General features: G+C 47.6%; 1 protein-coding gene across 1 annotated transcript in view; it reads left to right on the top strand.

Annotated features, from left to right (window-relative positions):
• Window positions 1-24,777, top strand: part of LOC126528059 (uncharacterized) — a 38,051-nt gene extending 13,274 nt beyond the window's left edge. Inside the window, exons 4-10 of the mRNA XM_055069290.1 lie at window positions 4,575-4,821; window positions 8,745-8,904; window positions 10,397-10,539; window positions 12,507-12,636; window positions 17,836-17,991; window positions 22,042-22,161; window positions 24,364-24,777. Of these exons, the coding sequence (XP_054925265.1) occupies window positions 4,575-4,821; window positions 8,745-8,904; window positions 10,397-10,539; window positions 12,507-12,636; window positions 17,836-17,991; window positions 22,042-22,161; window positions 24,364-24,519 (1,112 nt within the window). The 3' untranslated portion in view covers window positions 24,520-24,777. The remainder of the gene's footprint in view (window positions 1-4,574; window positions 4,822-8,744; window positions 8,905-10,396; window positions 10,540-12,506; window positions 12,637-17,835; window positions 17,992-22,041; window positions 22,162-24,363) is intronic.

The following is a 24,777-nucleotide window of genomic DNA, read 5'->3' on the forward strand; positions in this document are numbered from 1 at the left end:
GAGGGAGGAGGGGCGTTCTCTGGCGGCTGCTAGCGTGCCTCGATGTCCTCCTTGCCCGTCGCTCCGTACAGAGTGGAGACAACCACGGCGTCTATACGGCGTCGGCCACGCGAATCGCGGACGCCGTAGTAGACGCCTTTGGCGGATGCCGTAGGGACGCGTTGCCGGCGCTCGTGTGTATTGTGCACGGGTCGGCACTGCTTTGCTGGCCTTCCCCCAGCTCCACTGCTCTCTGATGTTTGCGATAGCAGAGCTACACATAATGTTTTATGTGAAGCATATTACTAGAGCTCAACCGAGCTCCTCAGGCGCGGCGGTGTCGCTTTCAATACCACGTGACACCGTGACGTCACGACAGAGGAGAAACGGGGCTCCAACTCGCGCCGTCGCTCGCGGCGTCGCCTTCAAGGCTGACCACGTGACACCGTGACGTCACGACGGAGGAGAAACGCGGCTCCAACTCGCGCCGTCGCTCGCGGCGTCGCGGCGGTATATAAGCAGCTGCGCTTGTTTCTAGGTGGCCTTGGCTCAACTCTTGCAAGATGGGCTGGGTGGGAATCGAACCAGGGTCTCCGGAGTGTGAGACGGAGACGCCACCACTGAGCCACGAGTACGATGCTTCAAAGCGGTACAGAAGCGCCTCTAGTGAATGCGGTGTTGCCTTAGAAACGAGCTGTTTCTAAGGCTGAGGCGTGCGTCGCTTGCTCAGGCGCACATTTCGTTGCCGCGCCGAACGCTGCGTTGCTCGACGCTCACCGCGTCCAATGCGGGGCGCGTAGTCGCTGCGCCGTAGCCCATTGTCTTACACCCCTTGGCGGGTCGACGGGAACGCTGTCGCGTTCCACTCTTGAAGGCGAAGCAGAGTAACGCATGAGTTGTTTCTTCGTCTAGCCGAGCCAAATATAGCTAAGCAACAGCAGTTCACCAGGCTAAACAGTGGTTCAACAACTAAAATAAAGGCTAGTATGCTTCGCATCCTGGGCTTAACCTTAGCTAAGCCACAGCCAATTTTTTTTATTACAGCACTTATATAAGATAAGCCGAGGAATACGTCATTCGGGATTGAATTTGAGCCTTATTTTTTTGCGTTACTCTACCGCGTTTTGACAAATGCGAAACGGTCGCAATTTTTGCCAAACTATACTGAATCAGTTGTTCACTGTCTTACTCCAGAAAAACCGAAAAGGCTGTAAACATTGCCGGATTACTTGGCGCAGCAACACATATGCAGTACATATGCGTCCTTGTTACTTTACTCTCACACTGAGTTGCCCACCAATGTAGTTTTACTTGCTGTGAATTAACTGTCTGCAATTCCGGCCGCACACCGCTGCATAAACCGAGAGAATTCACCATCTTTGTCAGCTGTGATTGGCCCAGAGGGCTGCTACGGCGTCTCGAATCGTTTTCAACTGTCGCAATTGTGGAATTTGACAATATGGCGAAATTTGACGACGTCTGTGAATAGTACTCCGGCACTACGAGGGGTAGTTTGGACACGGCGGATCTTGTCGTAGAGGCCGAGAGTGTGGAGTCACTAATTGTAGGAGAAGGGCGGCGTATGCGAACAGCGGTCGATGAGGTGACGTCTGCTGACGAGGAACATGACAAATATCCTGTTCAGACCCGAAAACATCTCACGGACATAATCATTTTATTTCTTGTCGGTTTTAACAACCGATCGGTAAGTTACGAACGTAAAAAAAGAACATGCAAAAGAAAGTCAGTCTGTTAATACCATGGTTCGGTGCTGAACGCAGCGTCACTATGTGCGTAGGGAAAGCTTCGTCTGTTTCTTCTCGCAAAAACTAGTTTTATTTTTTTTTAGTCATAGAGATAAAAGCGTAACATCGTCTCGTAGTTTCCATTTTGATTCCACATCCTGGATTCTCATGCCAATTCACGATATTCGCAACGTACTTCGCGGATGCATTTCGTCGTCTGTGACGACACAATGGTCTCGATTATATTACTGTAAACTGTTTTAAAAAGTTAGTGACAAGAATGTGAATAAACCATTGAGATATGTGGTTCCGAAATGCTTTAGATTTCAAACGCGCGGTGAATATTGTGTGAAATCGCTCCTGATTTCATCTTACAAAAGATTGAAACCAGCCTATAGCTGCATTATTATCCACAAGAGGTTTTACGGGTGCATGGGAACCTCTCCTGCTTTTCTTCTCTTCGTTGTTTGTAAGCGTAATCCTTAAGTCGTGTCAACTTCCTTCGCAGTGAAAAAAACCAAAGGACCCGTCGACGACGGCGGAAGTAAGTCGGCTTTGATTTGAGCTTCATCTGCGATACGAGTGTAGCACTAGTACACGCCGCTAGTTTGATACCACTGATTGCGTGTAACCTACTGTATAACAAACACCTGGGCGCCTAGAGACGCCGGATAGAGAGCGGATTCACTTTAAGCGCGCGTAGTTCTTTCGATGTTGTATCAAGCGCTCTGTATTAAACGTAAAACGCGAATGCAAATGTATATACGGCCAGTAAAGTAGATTGAAATTTGGTAGCGATTCTAAATAAAGTTAATCCTTGCCGTTTTGCTGCCAAGCTGACCGCTCTCCATTCGTCGTCTTGCCGGCGCTGTCCCCAAAATGACAAGTTAAACGCAGCGCTGCGCAGTGTCTGATCGCGAAAATTGTGAGCGGAGAGGTCAGCATATAGAGTCGACGCTGAGCTAAAGCAGTAGATCAATGCTACAGCAATGAAGGGCCCTGAACTGTGTAGGTTTGCTGCGTTCTTTCCGCTATGCTCTCATTGTATCGTCGTCACGTGGCCTCCCATATCGCGCCGGGGCGGGCCGTTGTGACATCCGAGGCCGCGGTCCTATTCATCCCACATCCTTAACTTAGTGCACCTCCTCACATTATGGAGAGGAAGCACTAAAGTGGGCGCCATTGGGGACAGAACTCATGGGCGCAAGCGCGTAGGTAACGTCTCGGTCTCGCCGATATCGACAAACTGCACACTTTACTTATTTAGTTCGGTACCTTAAAGCATAGAGTTTCCTACAAAATTACTAGAGGGAACTCTGGCGCTGCAGTCGTTGTCCTACCATGGAAATGATGGGAAGTACATGGATTTGTCTGATCTTCGTGCTTGTGGATTCAGACGTTCTTGTGGCTTTGTATATTACGCTATATAAATATTATTGTCGTATATTTCGGCGCAATCTATATTCTTCGAAGTGCAGAAGACGCCGGGAACGCATACAGTTTCTATTAATTGCAACGATTGAGCTTGTCCAGGTGGCCAAATCGAAACGCGCCAAGCGTCTCAAGGCACTGGCATGCCCGCGATGAATTCATAAGGGCGTTTCATTCGCTTGTCGATACGTGCGTCCGTGGCTTAATGGTTTCAATATCAGGCCTCTGTGCTAGAGTCCCTGTGTTCGAATCTTGCCGTCGGGCAATTTTAATGATGTTTATTTAATTATTTATTCCGCAATACACTGTTGAAAATGACGAGTTAACAAAGTCACAATACCGTTTGAAGCCAAAAGAACGAAATTTAGGCAAATCCATGTACTTCCCATAATTCCCATGCTGGGACAGCCGCTCTCATTGCAGCTCCCGTAGACACTAGCGCCAGAGTTCCCTCTAGTAATTTTTGTAAGAAACTTTATGCCTTAAAGACCCTAGAGGTCATTGGCACTTTCAGCGTCTCTGCGTGACCGTACCGGTAAGTTTCGGCGTTTTTGTCCCATCACGTCACTGACGCACTCGTACGTTAAATTTCAGTGGTATGTTCTCCATTCTCGCCAGTCGGATGTGCGCAGTGACGCAAAGTTGGCGAGCTCAGAGGTAGCTCCACCATCTGTTGTGTATATCTATAAGCATTATTTCTGATCTCTCTGGGTTTGCTCATACTGGCTTTTTGTTAACGCGCTGCGCAACGCGTCCCTTCAAAGCTCTTTCTTTTTTTTTTTGGGGGGGGGGGGGGGGCGCTGACGCGGTGGCACAATCGCGAAAGCGTGCGCGTCAAGACACTATAGGCAGGAGATACAAAACGAAGATGGGAACGTATGGAACATTAAGAGAGCATTTGCCATTATCCGTCTCATTTTTTTCCCCTTCTTCTTAAGCGAAATTAGACTATTGTGTTCCGTTTCATAATATCCTAAAAAAAAAAAAAAACGACGCTGGGGTTGCATCACCTCTGAAAGAAAAAAAAAAGCAACACTGCAAAAGTTTAGGGAAAAAGGGGGGGGGGGGTGGTGCAATACCCTGTCATTGATAGGAGCTGCCAGTCTGCACGTATAACAATATTGGACAAGTGTTTTAGTCGGTACCCGATTCACGACAAAAGGGTGCGGCATAGTTACCTGGATAACACGGCTACTAATGTAGATAGATAGATAGATAGATAGATAGATAGATAGATAGATAGATAGATAGATAGATAGATAGATAGATAGATAGATAGATATAGATAGATATAGATAGATAGATAGATAGATAGATAGATAGATAGATAGATAGATAGATAGATAGATAGATAGATAGATAGATAGATAGATAGATAGATAGATAGATGTTCATACTCGCCTTCATCGCCGAGCGCAGGCTTGGCACTCAGCATGGACAAGGAGTCTGTTCTGCGGCACCCTCTGGTGTGCGTCCATCGGTGCTCACCCCAGCTGGCTGCCTTCATGCACCGCTACCCGCAGGACGGCCTGTGCGACTTCTTGTACCTGCAGCTGCCCGCCGGCCTGTCGCTGGCGCACGTCAGGACGGCGCCGTGCTACGACAAGTTCAGAACGATTTCCAGCGTCGGCGCCGTCACGCGCCATGGCGTACTCTTCGATCGCAGGTATCGACTGTGTGTGCGGACTCTACACATGCATTCTCATGACCGGTACTGCCTATCGTCCCCACGTCTCGTACACGTGCGTAAAGAGCCGTCGCCGTAGTTCTCTGGGCCATCGCGCGCGTGATTTGGAAGACGTGGTTCCGGCTCCGCAGGATCCGAAAAAGTCATTCGCGTATGCGTCCCCTTCAGGCGCGAATTATGGTAGACTGTCACTAAATGTGCCAAATTTACGCAACCTTCATTCCTAAGACGAGTCAGCTGGCGCAGGACAGGGGTAATTGGAGATCGCAGGGAGAGACTTTCGTTCTGCATGCAGTGGACATAAATAGACTTCCGGCAATGTCAGGATGAGGACAATGATTCCAGGGCGCTCGAAACTCCTGTGCGAGGAGGACAAGGCGTTAGCATGCTGCCTTGTGCATTTTATAATTAGACATCACAATCGCAGAGTAACTATAAATATCGAACGACTGAGCAGTCAGTCATGCCGCTTGCTTGTCACTAATTAGCGACCAAAAATAGTGCGTCGCATACACAAAGAAAGACAGATTTGCGGCACGTAATACGGCGTAACTTTGAGCGTCATAGTTTTATGTCGCAAATATCACTTGGCTGTTGCGTGGAAGGCGTCGTAGATCTGTACCTACATATCTACCACAGAGCGAGCGGAGTGGCCCATTTCTGCGGCCACAGCGCAACCTGTGCGCTTGCCACAAAAGCAAATATTTCGCAAACTGGAAGCACAAAGGCACGCAAATGATACCGGGTTGTGACGTTACGCTTACTAGTTACAGTTGTAATGTGTCAAGTAGGTGTTAAATTGAAAAAGGCGTCGTAGATAATGGCGCATTCTATTGGGCGAGGAGCAGCACCTAAAAGCATCCACCGAAGTGCTCTCTCAAGAGTAGCTGCGTTAAAACGGCAGAACAAGAGCTTTTTGGCGACGCCGAGAGCAGTCGAGAGCAGTTCGAACTAGGAGTCAGTGTGCACGGTTCCCTTGGGGAGCCACATGCATGAGCACTAGTACCAGCTACTCCCGCGAGGGAAGCGGAGAGCGAAGGAAGTCACGTGATGCAATCGCGTCACATCCTTTTATTTTGGTTGTTTTTGACAATGACAATGACAATGATGTTTATTTGCATCAGTACATGACGCGAGGGGCATGCAGAAAAAGCTGCCACATGGACAGCTTGACGAAGCCGCAGGCCCCCGCATTGGCGTTTGCGCGGCGTTAGCAAACACAAAGGCAGTACATCATTGTTTACAAATGTCCTTTACACAAAATTGAGCATCGCGAACCATGCCAAGCAAATGAAGAAAAAGAGATGCGCTTTAACAGGGCATAGTAAAAAACATCTCTAACCAATAAGGATAAAAAACAATGATAGGCATAACGGTATCGAAACTGTTGAAAAAACACGAGGGTGAGAAAAATATAATCATAACACAAGCTGTAACAATAACATTTCTCATACAAACTAAACAAATGAAAAGCCAAGAATATAAGCTATACAATGGGAATAGTTGGTTACGATAAGGAAAAATTTGCGAAAGCCAGGGAAACAATCTAGTGCAGGCAGAAATAACTATACAGAGCTTTAAAAGAGGTATTTTGCAATCCGGTGGTTTCGTTGTGTAAATTATTCAGTAACCTTGGCAGGTTGTTACAAATAGTTTGTTGTCCGTATGTCGTTCTAACGGTTTCTACTTTCCAAAATCTCTGGACCTTCTCGTATATGTTGTAATGTTGATCTTTAAATGCGCTAGTGTTCTTAGAAAGCTGGCTTCATTGTGTATTTATTGTTTGTATGCCCTACAGAGCCGATAATCGTACATACTGGCAATTGGCATTACATTGTACTTTATAAAAAAATCACGTGTATGAACATATTTTGGAACATTTTCTACGACTCGTAGGAATTTTTTTGCAGTACATAAAGTTTTTCCAAATTTCCCTGTGTGGTAGTAGCCCAAACTAAGTGACAGTAGTTTAGTCTAGAAAGAAACAGTGTGTTGAAAATCAGCATCAATATTTTTGTTGGCAGTATATGACGGTTACGGTAAACAAGCCTGATTGTTTGAGATAATTTTGTCGCCGAGGAATTTACATGCATATCCCAAGATAAGTTTTCTTGAAAGACAACACCTAAAGTTTTAAAGTACGGAACTATATCGATAGGCGTTAAATTTAGCAATATGGGCGTATTAATTGTTACGCTTTTATTTTTGCTTCGAAAAATTATTCTTTTTGTTTTGCTTGTGTTTATTTTAAGACAATTTTTACGTGTCCATTCATGCAATCTTTGAAGGATTAAGTTTGCTTCCTCGACTGATTCATCCGCCGACTTTCTTATCAGGAGTATGCTAGTATCATCGAGTTTGCCTTGCTACTGATACTAATGATATCATTAATATATAAATTAAAGAGGAAAGGGCCCAAAATACTGCCTTGTGGCACGCCACAAGAAACGGGCAGTGGACTAGAGAGTTCATCATTAATACCAACCCTTTGCTTGCGGTGTTCTAGATAATATGTGATGAGGGATGCAGCCTTCCCGCGGTAGCCATAACGTAGGAGTTTCCTAATAAGTGAATGATTGACACAATCAAATGCTTTTGTAAAATTTACAAACCCCAGAACCAGTCTTCCCTCATCAATTGCTCTTGAAATTAACTCTTTCTGAGCAAGTAAGGCACACTCCGTGCTGAGGCCTTTGCGAAAGCCAAATTGGCATTCATTTAGAAGTTTATGTTTTTGCTCAAAATCCATAAGCCGATTTAAAATTATTTTTTCAAGTACCTTCGAGAACATAGGGAGAATTGATATTGGACGATAGTTGCTCATGCCATTTTTGTCACCTTTTTTATATGGGACACTAATGCGTGCTTCTTGCATTTTACTGGGAAAAATAGCTTGACTGAGACAAAGGTTGAAAATATATGCAATGCATGGAGCCAGAATATCAACAACGTATTTTAAAGGTTTTATCTGTAACCCGTCAATATCTTTCGCACTGCTGGTGTTTAGATATTTAATTATGTGGCTTAGTTCGTTTTCATCCACAGGTTTAAGGAAAATAGTGTTGCTGTTAACCGGAACATTACTAAGATCATTTGGTAGCATAGGCGTATTACCTGCACTTGCGAAATATGTATTAAATGTATCTGCAAGCCACTTCCCAGATATTTCTATGCCATTAATATCTAATTTAAGAACATTACTGATAGGCGGATGATGCCGTAATACAGAGTTGAGCCTTTTCCATATAATCTTAGAGCATCCAGCAGCAGTTGCAAAGAAATTTGCAAAATATTCTCGCCCAGCTCTTTTTATATCTTTATCTAGGCGATTACGGCACACTTTAAATTGGCAGATTAATTCGATATCGTTAGTTGAAATAAACTTGCCATAGAAAACATTTTTATGCGCGATTCGTCTGAGAAGCTCAGAGTTAATCCATGGTTTCCAAATTTTTTTGCTTGGCTTAACGCGCACTGAGGGAAAGCTAGATTCATATATCGATTTGACAATGTGAAGAAATTTTTCATAGGCCCCATTTGCGTCACTTTGGTTCAGTGTGCGGCAGCAATGGCAGCTAAGAAGCGAAGTTTGCTTGAAAATCGAAGCGGGATGCTTGACAATCTGGTCACGTGATGCACATTCGCCCTTGCACCTGCACTCGGAGCGCGCGGAACGTTTCAGTGGCAGAGCAAGCAGTCGCACTCTCGCTGTACTATATACTGCTGTGCTCCCTCTCTGCTCTTTCCCTCCGCTCCCGTTCTGCCAATGGAATGCGCCATAAGAAGCAAGTGCACTGCGAAACACGCGCTGTGAATCTTTCATGATGGCACTACACCTGAGTACCTCCCGCGGCGTTGCCTGCATTGCTATGCATGAATCGGAGCCGTCTCTCGTTCTGCAGCCAGAGCAACGCCAGCTACTGGCAGCTGAAGGGCGACGAGGGGATGGTCGCGTTCGTGGCGTTGTGGGGCAACAGGATCAAGAACCACGGACTGACCAACTTCGTGTTGAACAAGTCGACCTCAGCGAACGAGCTCAAGCTGTGTCTGCCCCTGATTGAGGTAACCTTCCCGCTTTGCCGTATAGTGACTGCAGTGATGGTGTTGTAATATAGGTACGACGCATCTGGTGCTGGCATACGATTGGTGCCTTGCGACCACGCATACTGCTGCGTCAGTTGAACTTGTGTGTGTCGAACACGTGTTTCCGAAACCGGCACCTTCCACATCACGCTCGCGATCCTCTAGCCATTAAGCTGTGGCAGCGGCTGTTATTCTTGCACCTACATTCTTGGGTCTTTTTGTAGGTGTACTGATCTGGACCTCAGATATAACTAGCGTCACTCGTAGCCATGGCAGGGTGAATGTGACACAGACAGAACATACGTGCGCACACTAACATATGCACGCACATGTGACATATTAAATGTCTAACCGATAAAAAAAACTGCTTGTCCGGTCCGGGTTCAACGTGCTCCGATTTCATTCCGGTTCAGCACCGGCTCGGAGAAAAAATTATTGGCATCCGCAAACCGGTTCGGTTTGTCAACATGCGCAGGATTTGCCAGGAAAAGGAATCACAAGATCAGTTGGTGATTTTACGCTCTGTCTGTCTGTCTGTCTGTCTGTCTGTCTGTCTGTCTGTCTGTCTGTCTGTCTGTCTGTCTGTCTGTCTGTCTGTCTGTCTGTCTGTCTGTCTGTCTGTCTGTCTGTCTGTCGTCTGTCTGTCTGTGTCTGGTCTGGTCTGTCTGTCTGTCTGTCTGTCTGTCTGTCTGTCTGTCTGTCTGTCTGTCTGTCTGTCTGTCTGTCTGTCTGTCTGTCTGTCTGTCTGTTTTCCCGCCAACATGGGTCTCTGGGTGGGTAGTCTACGATCTAATGGGTAGCGCAACTGGCTGCTGCGCTGAGGGATAAGGCTTCGAAACCGACCGTCAGACCAACATGGGTCACCGGATAAGTGTCACTAGGTATGTGCCAACTTTGGCGCCAACTTGAGTACCTGGGTATGCGCCACTGCGTATGTGCCACTATTCAGTTACAAATAAGATCCCGTAAGATTAACTCCAGTGCTCAGCGAAATCAAACCCGCCCCACGCGCGGACATCGCGGTGGCGTAGCTAGATGGCGAAGCGCGTGCAATGGGAATCGCGAAAGAGGAACCAGCCTGCCTACACATTTCAGCGCTGACGATGCGATGTGTCGCTACATTGTTGCAATGTTAATTTGCAATAACACTGACATTTCATCGTAAGGTGGGTCCTGCCATGACTTTTGTATCTATAGAGTTTTCTACATAAACCGCTACAGAGACCCGTGGCGCTGCGCTCGTTCGGCTACCATGGGAATGACGGGCAGTACACGAATTTGTCTAGTCTCTGTGGTTGTGGCTTCAGACGTCCTTGTGGTGCTGTCTGTCGCACTTTATATGTCTTTTCAAGCTTGCAAACAAGCGTATATGGTTTATTTGCTCTGCAGCACAGAGCCAGAGCGCTCTAGACAGAAGTGTGGACGTCCGGCTAGGATGATAAATGCTCCATCGTGCTTTTTTCTGACGCAGCGGCTGCGCGAGCTGCAGGCCTTGCTAAATGAGCTGACGGGAGAGGAGGTCGCGAGGCGGTACATGATGCTGGACGTACGCACCTCGTACACCAACCCGACCGCGGACCTCGTGATACTGAGTAAACTGCTTCGCATCGTCATGTGAGTTTACTCTATTGGCAAAAATTGCGCCTGACATTTGACTTAGTTTCTACAGGAAGTATTTTGAACGCAACAGGAACTAATGAAAAACTCAGGTAAACTTCTAGCTACTTTTTTGTAAGGTGGTGGCGATCAAGTCAGTCGCCTGGCTTTGATTTAGCCAGGCGACTGTCTGTCGCTATATGGTTGAACATAGAACCGGCTGTAAATTTTACAAGTTTAGGTAATGTGTATAGTTTACCAATCCTCCTGTAACGGTACGAGCTGCATTTTCTGGTATTGTAGAAGAGTAATTTGGTAACACAGCTCAACTTATTTATCTCTTTATTGTTAAGTTTTCCAAAATTTTTCCAACAGTGTCCCTTTAACAACAGCGTCAAACAGCTTCGGAGACTGTTGTAAGCGCGGTATAGATATTGTCCTAGACCTGGTGCAAGTGTTATTATTGCTAGTCGTACCTACAACACGCGCATTACGTTTCCTACATTATCCTACAGCTACCGATTCCATTTGGCGCCGTTTGTAGAACTCAGTACCTGATGGGAAATTATCGGAAACATAATGGATGTACTGTCGTAACCAGCAAGACACCAATAAGAGCTACGGCTAGCTTTATTGCGATATCAATTATATGGACACCTCAAGCGCATTTCTGCTGTCGTCGTCGGCATCGCCGTGATGTTCCGTATAAAGTCCAAGGGCGATGACAGCATCGCCGCGCGCCGTATGCTGTATGTGCGAGTGAAAGCATGCGAGGCTGAACGGACGATGGCGGCTCAATCTTGTGCGCGCAATGAAGGAAAGTCGGGAGGAAACGCACTGTCGTCCGTCGCGTGCGAGCCACCTGGGGTAGCGGAGAAGAAAAGGGGGGGGGGGGGGGTCGTTCTACTCCGGCGGCGGCTGCGTATGGCGCGGTCGCGTGGGCGTTATCTTGGAAGCGATCAGCGATGGGGACAGAGTGCGCCGTTTGCTGATAGCTTCATGTGCGCCACGGAGGAAGGAAACTCAGGAGAGGCCCTGACGTCACTCTTTGTGAAGCTAAAGTGAAGTCGGAAGTTGGCGTTGCTCATGGCGTTGCTCCGCCTATCGGGCCAGCTCTCCTCTCTTGTTTACATTTCTCGCGAAACCACGCCGCGCTGCGCGCAACCGTGGTGCTCGGACGCGCGCGCTCCGCAGCAATACCAAACAATCGTTAGCATGTTAGCATGATTCCGCCAAAAAGGGCAATATTTCCCGCGGATATTCCTTCGTCCGTTGCCATTGCCGTGGTGCGGTACATTGCGTACAGCGTTGCATGCGCGTTCATTTCACGAACTTTAGTTCCTCGTGTTCCACCTGGCCACAGCAAAATCCGGGAGAGCACCGTCCAGCTAACGCAGCGCAAGAAAACACGGAGACCAACGCGAACCTGCCCGCACAGCGCCTTCGCCACGGTACGAAACCTACGGAGCAACATCTGTGAGCGCACAGAACCAAAACAAAGCCGCCATCGTGGCCCGAAAGGCGTGGCCGCCACGGCAAAGAAATAAAAAATCAGTAAAAAAGAAGAGAACCTACTACGTCATTTCCTCCACACTTTTCTCCTAGCGCGCGGAGGGGGTAGGGCCTCTCCTCAGTTTCCTTCCTCCATGATGTGCGCTGTGTTCTCCACTTAGTTCGCGTTGAAGCGAGAGGCAGCACGAAGGTCCATTCGCTCGCTTTCTCACTCGAGCGTTCTGACAGTGAGTGTGCTATGTCATCGAGTGAGATGTGTCCGTGTTTGCTGTGCGAGCGAGATACCATGTCTGCTAATTTAATTGGTAACGCGAATGTTCACAAGTTTATACGGCTGATAAAACTAATATCCTTACTTCGTGTAGATGTCTACTAATTTGCTTCCGCAATCGATGCTTTACCGTCTGCGATAGAACTGCGACTTTTTTGCGATCACCTGACATTCTTCGGCGGTGCCTCTTTCTTACGTATAGGACCTTTCCAATCGACTTGCTGCTGCTTCAAACGCACCTTCCGGCGGATGGCGCCAAGCCCTGCATGGTGGTGGGCCCCACGACAAGTGTGCGAGCGGGCACGTTGGACGCCGTGGAGGTGCCCATCATGGTAAGTCCGTGCACTCAGAAACACGGTGAACATGACTTGTTACCGGCTCCGCTATAATTTCCGGCTCATGCAGCCGACAAAAGTATATCCTTCGAGATTTGTTTCTGTTACTCTGAGGCAACCGCCCCTGAGGTGCAGATTTGGTCACTGTATACCTATTCATTGCTACGACGAGACCTTCGCTCTTTGAGCCGCGACGTGCGGCTCTCATAGAGAGATAAAGGAGGTATTGTCGGACGACGCGCAGGAAAGCTAGCTGGCTCGGACAGTCCTAATGGTAGGGTTGTCATACACTTGGCCGGCTTTGCATTGGCTCAGTCGTTTTTTCCTCACCTTGCCGGCTGCCGGTTCGACTCCGACACAGGGACGCCATTTGCCGGTTTTTTTGGTTCTGTACACAAGATGAGATCAAATCAAAACTTAATTTTCTTGAAACATCTGGATAGACTCGTGGGCTAAAAGCTGCTATCACCAGCTTGACAAAGGCTCGGGAGACATGGCACATGACGCACGTACGTGGCAACAATATAGAAAGCACGACAGTACAAAACAAACAACTGGATTGTGCCTAGTGGAATCATTTCTAATTCCTTGGAGGGCTGTCTGCTGTTTTCCAAGGACCTTCTATTGTGTAGCACAATAGAAAACCTAGCTATTCGAACTGCCTATGGGTGCAGTTCTTTCTCTGGGAAGCGATTATAAATTTGAAAACGAAATCTTTCGTCCTGCGTAGTCTCTTTTTAAAACTGTGCATGGACGCCGAAATCGCTGGCCCTCTTCGATTATCCCTCTCTGAGAGTCCCGGACAGTCCGAGACGCTGCAAATGTATACGTGTTTTCATTTCGCGATATATTGCATGGCGCGGACAATCTGCCTCGTGCGACATGTTGCAAACAGAGCGAGGTGCGGCGCGACGCGCTAATTGGGAGATCGCGAGAAGCGGCGCGTGGGTGACGCGTGGGCGCGATTTACAGCATCCGATGCAGACCTACGCTCATGCAGCGCTTTGTTTCCATACAGACAATGCGCGCTACTCTGGCGCCATCTCGTAGCCATCATCACCGCAAAGCACGGCACTACAGTTTTTTTTCTCACGCTTTTGCCATACCCTCTTCCTCTGCTTTCCTCCTCGTGCTCTCTTCACTATCGCCGCCTTTCATCTCTGCAGCGCTCCGCGTTCGCTTTCACAATTTGATGTGTTCGTTCGCTGAGTTACAGGGACAACGCCGACGGTCGGCGTTGTCTAAGAGCGGGCGCCTAAGCGCTGCGCTTTAAAAAATGGCGGCGGCGAATGTCGAGGGCGTTGCGTTTAGCATTGAATCAATATAGCGACAAAAGGCATCGCCACCGTCGAAGCGAGTTATGTATGAGGCGTGTACTGTAGAGCGATTCCTCTTTCGCGCTTCCCTAAAAACACTCGGCGCCACTTAGCGCCGCCGCTGCGAAGCCTACGCATGGCCTCCGAAATGCATGTCACAGCGGTGCGTGCGAACGCCGACAAATGCGTCATGCGGCAACCTGGCTCCTCTCTCGCGCATCTTTCTGGACACGCTGCGCCATCTAGTGGCACTGCAGATAAGTCCGCGCGTTCGCTCAGAGACAAGAAGCGTGGTGCGCCTGCGAACGCTTAGACTTGTTCCCTCGCTTGCCGCACACTCACGTGGCACATACTGAGTGACACAAATTGGCGTGAGGTTCGTCGAAGAGCGGCGCATACCCAATGCATTCAAGCCGCAGCTCGTTACAGCGTCGGCGTGAAAGGCATTCATTGCAAAGGGGCATATGCCCAATGCATTTGCGGCCCAGCCTGCTAATGCGTCGGGTTGCTGTCCTTGAGGAATCCTTGTGGCATGCGCTCGATTATGCTCAGGATCGGTTAAATTTGAGGGATCTTTCGCATCATTGTGGAGTGGCACGTTCCCAATGGAACAGCTAGTTACACAAGTCGACGTCAACGACCTTTAGTGAAGAGCGGCACACACCAAATGGCACCTATATACCTGGTGACACAAGTTGGCCTCATAGAGGCTCATTTCAGACCTGCACAGAGTGAGTGGCAAATACACAGTGTTCCAAGGTGTCGTTAGCGGCATGTTTTTGTGGCATTAGAACAGCCGGTCAGGCGGTCAGTGCGCGAGTGACACAAAAGACCCCCCCCCCCCCCCCCCCCGAAAAAAACCACCCATGAGTTGAAAGCGCGACTTGAGTAACATAGCAGCAATACGTCGAGTAATATTGAAGTAGTTAAGATGGCGGCAATGAGTGGGGTGCAATGTATGGGGTATAGCGGCATGGTAGTTCAATGGACGTTAGCCCCAGTAGCTCAACGTAGGCGGTATAGAGAAATGGCGATACCCTGTGTGGCTGAGGCGCCGAAGAAGGTATACTGGCGTGTGAGACTTCGGAAATTGTTGGTAAGGGTTTTAAAAAAAAAAAAAAAACATAGTAAAAAAACAGACAAAAAGAAAAGAAATGAGAAGGGGGGAATCGAAACCGGGATAACAAATAGGAGGGTGACGTGCGCAGAAGTGGGCGGCGGCAGGTGTACATGGGAAAAGGGGGGTCGTACAGTTGATATAAAGGTAAAAACATGAAAGAGTATATTAAATTGAGTAGTAGGCAGGAAAAATTTTCGAAACGGAGCAATAGGTGAGGTTAATAATTAAAGTTAGCTGGTGGCATAATGTGTTTTGTGTCTTGCTTGATGGTATGAGAACTTCAGATTTAAGTTACCGCTTTTAAAGATTCTAAGTTGCCACTTGCCAAATTATTTCCCGTCGGGTGTAGACAATTAAACTTGTGTATGAGGTATGATTCCGTATATTTCTTTTCCCGAGGTGAACGGAAATTTGTTTGTTGTATATAGAGCCTTGATTTGCCAAATATATGACCATGTTCATTAAAGTGGCTGGCTACTGCTTTAGGTAAATTGTGTTTTGTGTCCGCGCGGTGACCGTTGAGTCTTGTATGAATTTGTTGTCCAGTCTCACCTATGTATTGCTTGCTACAAGTGGCACATTCTAGACAGTAGACTACGTTGCTTGATGTGCAGGTGAAAGCCGAAGTTACCTTGTGTGCGTAATTCGACGCTGTACTTTTTACTGTAGTAGTAGATTGAATATGTTTGCATGTCGAGCACCTGGGGCGGCCACAGGGACCGGTTCCCAACTTCGTCTTTGTTCTTTGTTTTTGGCATGCACAAGAATATATTTAAAATTACTGTTGCGTCTGTAGGCTACTCTAGCCGGGTCGGGAAAAGTCTTATTAAGTTTCTGGTTGCTGGTGAGAATTGGGTAGCATATACTGAGGATGTTACTCACGTTTGGAAGTGTGTTTTAGAATTTAGTAGTAAGAAGAGGTGTTGTTGTTCTTGTGATACTCGGGCGGGGCTTGAGGACCCCGGCTCGATCAAGTTTGGTTGCAGTGGTGTAGGCTTTTTGAAGGTCACTGTTTGGGTGGTTCCTGTTTGATAGGTTTTTTTTAAGGTGATCGAGTCTGTCTATGTAGACTTTGTTTTCAGCTCAAATGCGACGTAGCCGTGTGGCTTGGCTTTTAAAGATCCTTGTTTGCAATGTCTTGGATGGTGGCTCATATATTCTAGGTTCTTCCCGACTTTGAATGCGTCAGCATTCAAAGTCGGGAAGAAGCTGGACGTCTTCACTCCAGAGTTTTGGCAGCGCTGTCATCAAGTGGGATATGTTCATGTTTGCTTGTGCCAAGCTTGTGAGTTTAGTCAGTAAGCAAATGTTTACAAGTTTATACGGCCGATAAAACTACTAGCGTTACTTCGTATAGCTGTTTACTAATTTGCTATCGAAACCGACAGCATTGCCTTCCAGACGAAACTGCGCCTTTCTTTTTCTTCACTTTTCCTGCGAGTCCAAGCGGAACTTCTGCTTCCTTCTGATGCATCGTCTCGGTGGCCCCCACTAATGGCGCTTATCATGCAGATCAGTTTACATGTAGACCAGCTTGTCTACATCGGTGAAATAGTCGCACATTGTTCGTTCTCCTGACCTCACAATTCCTTACCCACTACGGAAAGGGCGCTAAATGGGCTGCTGGCTTTGCACTTTGGTCTCTTAAAAGGTTTTTAAATGTGTATACCAAATATTATATAAAGCTGTTCAACAAATTTCAACCACCCAATCACCACTTCACTTTGCGTTTTTGCTACTCTAGTTATCGCTACATTAATCGCTATTGCGTGCTTCATGATGATATTATGGCTCTGCCACTTAAAACCCTCAAGTGTTATTATGTTTTACATGAGGTCAGCTTCTTGTACCATAGTTTACCAAATGTAATTCGTGCCCTGATTCGATGTACAAGTAAGGCGCAGTAGACGGTATGCATGCGTATTATGCATGGTTTGGCAGTCATTTCAGCAGGGCTCGAATACGTTAGGGCCTCAAGGGTCCGATCTTTATCCTTCTCCTACCTGTACGACTGCACTTTGGAAAAAAGACATACAGGCGATCTGAGCAATGACGCTCGGCGCTGCCATCTTCATTTTTCAAAATCATGGCTTCCAATTGGCGCATCGGCCTACCTGCCGATGGTGTCACGGTCAGAAGGCGTGAGTATTCTGTTGTGTCGGAGGAGCCTCCCTTCTGCGATGACCAGTGCCGACATGCAAGTTAAAAGCTTAGTTTCCAGAGGGGTTTAGGAACGGCCGACGCATTCAGCCTGTCGTAATTGAAAGGTATTTTTTGTGGAAGCAGTAGCTACGTCAGCGGAACTGGGCGTGGACGCGGACCCGAACTCGTTCTTTATACGGGACCCTTCTGGCGTCGGCTGTTTATAAAACGCCTATGGGCGACATGCAAAACTTCCAAGTTCGCTTCTTGACACACCTCTTCTGACCAAACCAAGATAGCGGACCTCCCGGGGCCAGAACCGCAATCAAGGTGTCAACATGCGGTATGGTGACGTCATTCCTGTCATTGTCCGTTCCGCGCCGCCTCTAAGCTTTCGAAACGCAAGCCATTAGCTTTAACATTGCCACAGACAGCGTTACGGGAACCCGGCCGTTTTGTTTAGACCTGTGAAACGTGTTGCAAAGCCTGCTTACAGAATTTCGCATAGGGCGAGAGAGTACAATTGGAATCGAGAGTATGAGTTTGGCGAACATAGTCAACGCTGCAGCCAACCCCTTTGATTGTCTAAACGCCCGCTAACAAGTGGGGTTCGCGCAGAGCGAGACCATGGTCATGGCTTCGCGGGCCGAGCCGCCGGACTACGTGACCGTGCTGCTGTCATTCAGTGCGCGGACCCTGTCCTTCGACGTTCCGCAGTCGTGGAGCCTGGGCATGCCGTGTGACAACATCACGGAACCGAAGCAGTTTAGTGAAGTACGTGACCCGGCTCACGCGTTTCTCTGTGCGGTTTTGACACGCCATAGGCCATGATGCTCGAAATTACCCGTGTCTTGAAGCGTGTACATATCCATCCAGCGTTCAATAGTGTCGAACCTCCTTGTAGAGTCGTGTCGGACACAAAAGCGCCTTCGGTATATCCGATATTCGTTATAAGCAATGTATTCATTACACGCTGATATCGAGGAACCCTTTATATTTACTTTGTTATATGCGATGATTCGTTGTATCCACATTCATTATATAGATGTTTGAACGGAACCGATGCTCCAACCGTTCCTCGTTCCCATGCTGATTGAAGCGTTGCCAAAGAGCCAATTCCAGCGAAATCTACCATTGTGCAAATAAAACATTTGCAGTGACAGTTCAGCTATGAAAAATTAAGACTGGGTGTAAAATTTGATGTGCGAAACGCGTACGCCAGTGCATCACTACGAACGGACAAAAATCCCGTGCTTTCCATACCCAAATTAAGGGCTATTGCTATTGATTAACCAATCAATAGCATGCCACGCTCCTAAAAGTGGCGCCATCAAACCTTGCCGGAAGCGATGCAGAGATTAGGGCCTAAGCCAAATATGAGTGCCTGTTCGCAATTTTACAGGCTTTGTGTATATGCATGCAGTCACACTATAATTCAAAGTTTTCACGCAAGGTGTCGAACTGAAAAAGAACACCGATTCGGTTAGGGTTCAACGCACTTACATTTCGTTCCGGTTCAGAGAAATAAAAATTTATAATGGTTCGCAAACTGGTTCGACAACCGGTTCGTCACAGTCCATGTTATCCAGCCTCATGGCGATATGCTGCGTAGAACTAGCTACTCGTCCTTATGGCGCATGCGCAAGTCTTTAGAGCGCAGCTCTTCGGCACCCCTTCCTGCGGCGAGCGTCGGCGTCGGCGTAACCGAGCGAACGAGCGCAGCGAACGACGAAAGCGACCGAGGAGCGCAGCGGGGGATGAAAGACGCGAGGAGGAAAGCGCAGGGGTGGGTGCAGCGGAACCATGAGGTGGAAAGTGGAGGAGGGTATGCCGAAAGGGAGAGACGAAAAGCGCAGTGCGGCGAGAACGGCTACGACATGGCGCCACAATAGCACGCTTCGTCTGGGAGGTCTATTGGTGGCGGCTGCTGTGAATCGCGCCCGCGTATCACCCACGCGCTGGCTCTCACGATCTTCAGGTTAGCGAGGCAATCATGCCACACTTCCCTCGGTTTTCCGCCCGAGATAGATTGTCCGCGCCAGCCAATATATCGCGAAATGAAACCACGTGTAGAGCTGCACTCAAATTTCGCGTTAAGGAGTACCGTAACCGTCGGTGATTTTTTTTACGAATGAATTACACAGACACGGCGCACATTTAATGTACATATTAAACACAGAGGTAATGAATTACAATCCTTGCATCATCGTAAGGGCTGCATAGCTTCCATTTTCATTACTTTCACAGCAGCAGAGCCAGTGAGTTTTGCCCTTGCTTCGCGTCTTTACTATGTACTATGGTGTCGAAGACAGCACGAATTCACGCCGTATTACATGCATTACAACTTCAAGCTTCTAGTCTGCAGCGAAGAAAGAAGCCGGCATTTGACATTTCGCTCACTTTGCTATTTTTATAAGAAGCAGTTGAGGACATTGACGCTTCTTAATGATGAATAAGGATGGTTTGTACTGAACCGTACGTCGCTCTTGTACACCTGCACGTGGAGAGTAGTCTCGCGCTGGTTTAGAGTGGACAAAGAAATCAAAAGCACGCACATTGTGTCCCACGAATAATTTCTACAACTCGAAGAGCGTTGTATACTCGGCTTGGTTAAGCACGTAACTTGCGTTGAGTCATGACACGTAACAAAAACGCGTTCTTGCGTGCCTAATGAGAGCAGCATTCCGGGCAAGTTGGTAATCTATTACTGAAGTAATATTGCGCAACAAAAAACGACACGGACGTAAGAGAATGCCTCGGTGACGGCATTCATTAGCGACCGCAGGGTTATGGTTAAAATAAGTCATGCATGCACTCGTTACCTAATAGCACTCTTCGACGACATTGTCTTTTACGCCGCCCGTGTTTATCTATACAGCTTATCCAGCTTTAGTAGCAAGTGGACCTACCGGTCGAACAGGGAGAGTCAGCAGAAATTTTCCTTCCGCGGAGCCCCCGAAGCAAATTTTATTCCCTGAAATACAACTGGAATGGCCAGCTTCAGAAGTGCAGTCGTCTCTGCCGAGGTGGCCGTAGTTATCCCCACATACCCATCGTCTGTCCCCATTCTTGCGCACAAAGTAACTTGTCAGTCCGAACAGTCGGCTACTAAGGAGCGCCGATCGAAGTAGTATAGTTATTAGAAGAATCGTACGAACTATTCTCGCCTGCTCTCGCCTTATAATGCGCTTGAACCATTTCGTGCCGAACCAGTAACCGTTATTAACTTTTTCAGTTTAGGCTCGGATCGGTTTCAGTTCTGTCCAAAACTGCGGTTCTGGTGCGGTTGTCGGTACGGCTTCCGTTTGACACCCTGTTTTTGCGCGTACTTTAAGCGAAAAGATGCCATTGGGGCAGCACCGATCACGGTACGTGCGATTTTGGGATCGACGTCATATCCGCCTAGTCGTATAACGGCGCGGCACACCGGTACAAAATTTCTCTCTCTTGGGAATTTGCCACGCTCCTAAAAAAAAAGAGAAAAATAACCCTTTGGGGCTTAGCTTGTCCTACGACAATAATCGTCATCTGTCTTGCCCGCATTTCCTCTAACGCTGCGAACCCGGTGCTTGCACGTCACGAACGGCTTGCGCGTTATCAGTGTGGCACAGGATTCTCGCCAGGAAAGTAACGAGCGCTGAGTTTTCAAGAAAGGAAATGCAAGCAAGGGAGACGACGATTATTGTTGTGGGAGAAGATAAGCTCCCAAAGGGTGCAAACTTTTTTAAGAGCGCAGGGAGGTCAACGTCATCGTCGTCGCCCTAACCGGGCCCGAGTCACAGAGAGGACTTGTTTGTAGTACTGAGGTCGCGAGTTAGATTACCAGCGGGATCAATCAATCAATCAATCAATCAATCAATCAATCAATCAATCAATCAATCAATCAATCAATCAATCAATCAATCAATCAATCAATCAATCAATCAATCAATCAATCAATCAATCAATCAATCAATCTTTAAAATAGTAAAGCTGCGGAGGTATGCTTCACCTTGTACTACACAGATTCCTGAATAACAAAGTTTTTCAGTATGGTACGAACTACGGTCTTCAGATGATTGCCAACGCTCTTCCAAGACAGTTCTACTCTTTCCATTAATTCAGTATCTACATAGCTGAGCTTGCTTCTACTGAACCTAATTGCGTCTTGCAAATAAACGTTTTCAATGATCGCCAACACGCATTTACAATTGTTTATGGGATTATCTCAAAATGTCTATTGTTTTAATTTACTCTCTGCATATGAAAAATAAAGTTTTGAATGAATGAAAAATCCAGTAGTCAATAAGCAAGTCAATAAAAAGGAATCCTTGTTACATATTATTTTGTATATTTATTGTTGTATACATATTGCGAATCAGCTAATGCAAAGGCTAAAAAGCTGGAAGTACAGCCGGTAACATGGGCCACATTGCTCAGCGACATCGCACCATTCAGCAAAGTAACTCTGAACATTGAATGAGAAATTCTAAAATTGCTAGCGGATGCAGTGCATAGCGCGAACTTGTGGTAGCAGATACGCGCAGATAAGCAACATTACCCAAAACGAATTATAACTACAACATAAACCAACATGATGCTTGAACATTATGAACATTATACCAGCCCATGCCGTATGATATTCCAGTGTACAAGACAGCAGTACAAGACAGCAGCTAGGATTAAATCAGACTTTGAAAACGAGTCGTTTAATTACACTCTGTATGCATTAGTGCATGGCATCGCTTACTTGTACACGTAATAGGCAACGCCAAAAAGTTTCTGGAAGTGTGCCTCAATATTTAATTAATCAAATAATGAAATAATTGAGTATCCTTCCTTTAGGTTTGCTATGATCAGCTGCTTATCACGAATGCCGGCTGGGAGATGTCCTGGTTCCAAACGAGCAGCCGCTACAAGACGCACGTGGTCACATTCGACGACAACTCCACCGTCGGCCCAAAGGTATACGAACGAGCGACTGTATCTGGGTCCCTCCAAAGGGGCACTCACACCAGCGGACTGATAGGCCGCGCGACAGTGTTGGTCGCAAATGGTCGCTTTGGTGACTGAAGTTGCTGAACCAATCGGAGGCGACGGTTTAGGACGTCCGAATACCCCCACGACTATTTTGCGTGGCCATGTGCGAGCAGAAGTCAACGGAAGCAATCGCGAGAGAAGGGGTTGTGTGTGGGGAGGTTGAGGTAAGAAAAGACACATACTTCTGCAGCCCTAATGGGAACACGTCTCAATGTCTGTGGGGAGAGAGAAGTGACAAGAAAGGGGATAGAAGAATAAGGAAAGGATTAGAGGGGTAAAGAGGGTGGCATACCATAGGGGGACAGACATTTCGGTGAGGCGACGGCAAAGTTGGCACTCGCTCGTGTGGACATCAATCACCGCGACTCGGTCGCCAGACGCGGTTGGTTGGGTGCCCTCTATCAATCGCAGGCGTGAATGTGCCCTAACCTCAACACGCTTCTACATCGCAAAGTGCCAAGAGAACTTAGTCACAGGCTCTCACAGCATAGCAGAGACGTACCCTAACAGTAGATGTCTCCGCTCTCCTAAAACTAGAATAAAACTACCGAGAATGATCAGAAAAGGAGCACAAAAGTGTTCCCCCTGCTTCGGAAAGCATCAACTCGATTCTTTTGTTAGCCCAGAGTCAATCGATGCACGCTTTCTTGGGAACGCTTTGTCTTAGAGGGACCATCAATTTAGGCTGGTAATGTGTTCGTAAAGAACTCCTTCAATTTCGCAGTAATGTTAATTTGCCGGAAAGACGCGCTGTTTGCAGAAGATGAACAGACATGATTATATTATTTGGTCGCTTGACGAAAGCTTCGCTTCAAACAGATTCCAAAGCGTGCGTCGCATCTGCACATTAAAGCGAAGCTTTCTTCGCCTCTTCTACTTTCCGGGCGGCATTTTTTACAATTGCTAGTAGGTGCAGCAGGGCGTGGAGTTTCTCGAGGCGTTTGACGTTTCTGCGCAGGCGCGAGTAAGAGCGGGTGCGAGAGAGAAAATCTGGATGCTTTTGCACCATGCTTTGCTCCTTGAATATCTGACTCTGCCTAGGCACTACGGTGGAGAAGTTTCTTTGCGCCTGTTGTATGCGTTTGTCCCTAGGCGGGCCGCCATTCCGGAATAGGGTCGAGTTTGCTTACGCTCGGACGCTGGCTGCCTCTTCCGCCAGCGCACCTCGCTTTTCCGCCACTCTAATTTGCCGGAAAGACGCGCTGTCTGCAGAAGATGAACAGACATGGTTATATTATTTGGTTGCTTGACGAAAGCTTCGCTTCAAACAGGTTCTAAAGCGTGCGTCGCATCTGCACATTAAAGCGAAGCTTTCGTCGCCTCTTCTACTTTCCGGGTGGCATTATTTACAATTACTAGTAGATGCAGCAGGGCGTGGAGTTTCTCGCACCATGTTTCTTTGCCAAGTTTGTTTGCGCGTGTTGTATGCGTTTGTCCCTAGGCGGGCCGCCATTCCGGAATGGGGTCGAGTTTGTTTACGCTCGGACGCTGGTTGCCTCTTCCGCCAGCGCACCTCGTCTTTTCGCCACTCTGGCCGATTTGTCTTTTCCTGATTGAACTCCCTACTCGTTCCCGATTGGGTCATTTTCCTTACTGTTTTATCTTTTTACAGCGCGCGTTCACGTGTTTGACTTTCCTCGACTTCGAAAATTTTCATTCAGAGCCTATGCCTTTTATCCTAAATCTAAGGGCAATAAAAAATTGCAAAAAAGATATCAGTGCTTGCAATCTGAAAATGATGTAATTTTACTGACGCCGCTCTTTGCGGGCAACGCAGTGCCACCTGTGCGATGCCAGTACAGGCACACGCCTTTTGCTGGGCTTGTTGAAGCTTTTAGGGTGCTGTCGCACCCGCGCAATGTACGTATACAGTGCAACTAATGGTGGTAAGCTCCGGGACCCGGTCAGTCGTACTTCGCCTCTGGAAGAGGCAGGACGTGTATCGAGTGAGCTCCTGCACTAGACTTTACAAATGAGCGGAACGCGGTTTAAATCATGTATACACGACCTCAAAGAGGTGCGACGTGCGTGATGCCTACGCTTTTCTCTGCCCTTTACCGCTAAATCGCCCCTGAATGCTCCTCTCTCTGTTTCTCTCTCTTTCGCACGCGATTTCTCGAACTACAGATGATGCACGCCTACAAGCTCTACAGCGGCAAGCGCCTCGGATGGGCCGTTGACGACGTGGAGTTCGACATCGGGCCCAAGGATTGCCGCAAGGCCGTTCCGCTCGTATGGTTGGTAGCCCGAGGCAGGCCCGGGCGCATACCGCAGCTGCCCTGAAGATCGCCACGCGAACACGCCGCGGGTTTTTTTACCGCCCAGAACCGAGCGTGGTGCACCATTCGATAGAGACTCGTGTGATAGCTTTGAATTGTCGAACACATATAACGTGCAGTACGCGCTTCTCGCGAGATATTGGCACTAATTAAAGCCAATGCACACACGCGAAACCGCGACCCTGCCTACTCTACAAGCAGTGCGTACGCTTTGTATGCGGGATATACTGAAATGCGCGATGAAAATTATCATTATTCTTAA

This window comes from Dermacentor andersoni, chromosome 9 (assembly GCF_023375885.2).
Source record: "Dermacentor andersoni chromosome 9, qqDerAnde1_hic_scaffold, whole genome shotgun sequence".
NCBI lineage: Eukaryota > Metazoa > Arthropoda > Arachnida > Ixodida > Ixodidae > Dermacentor > Dermacentor andersoni.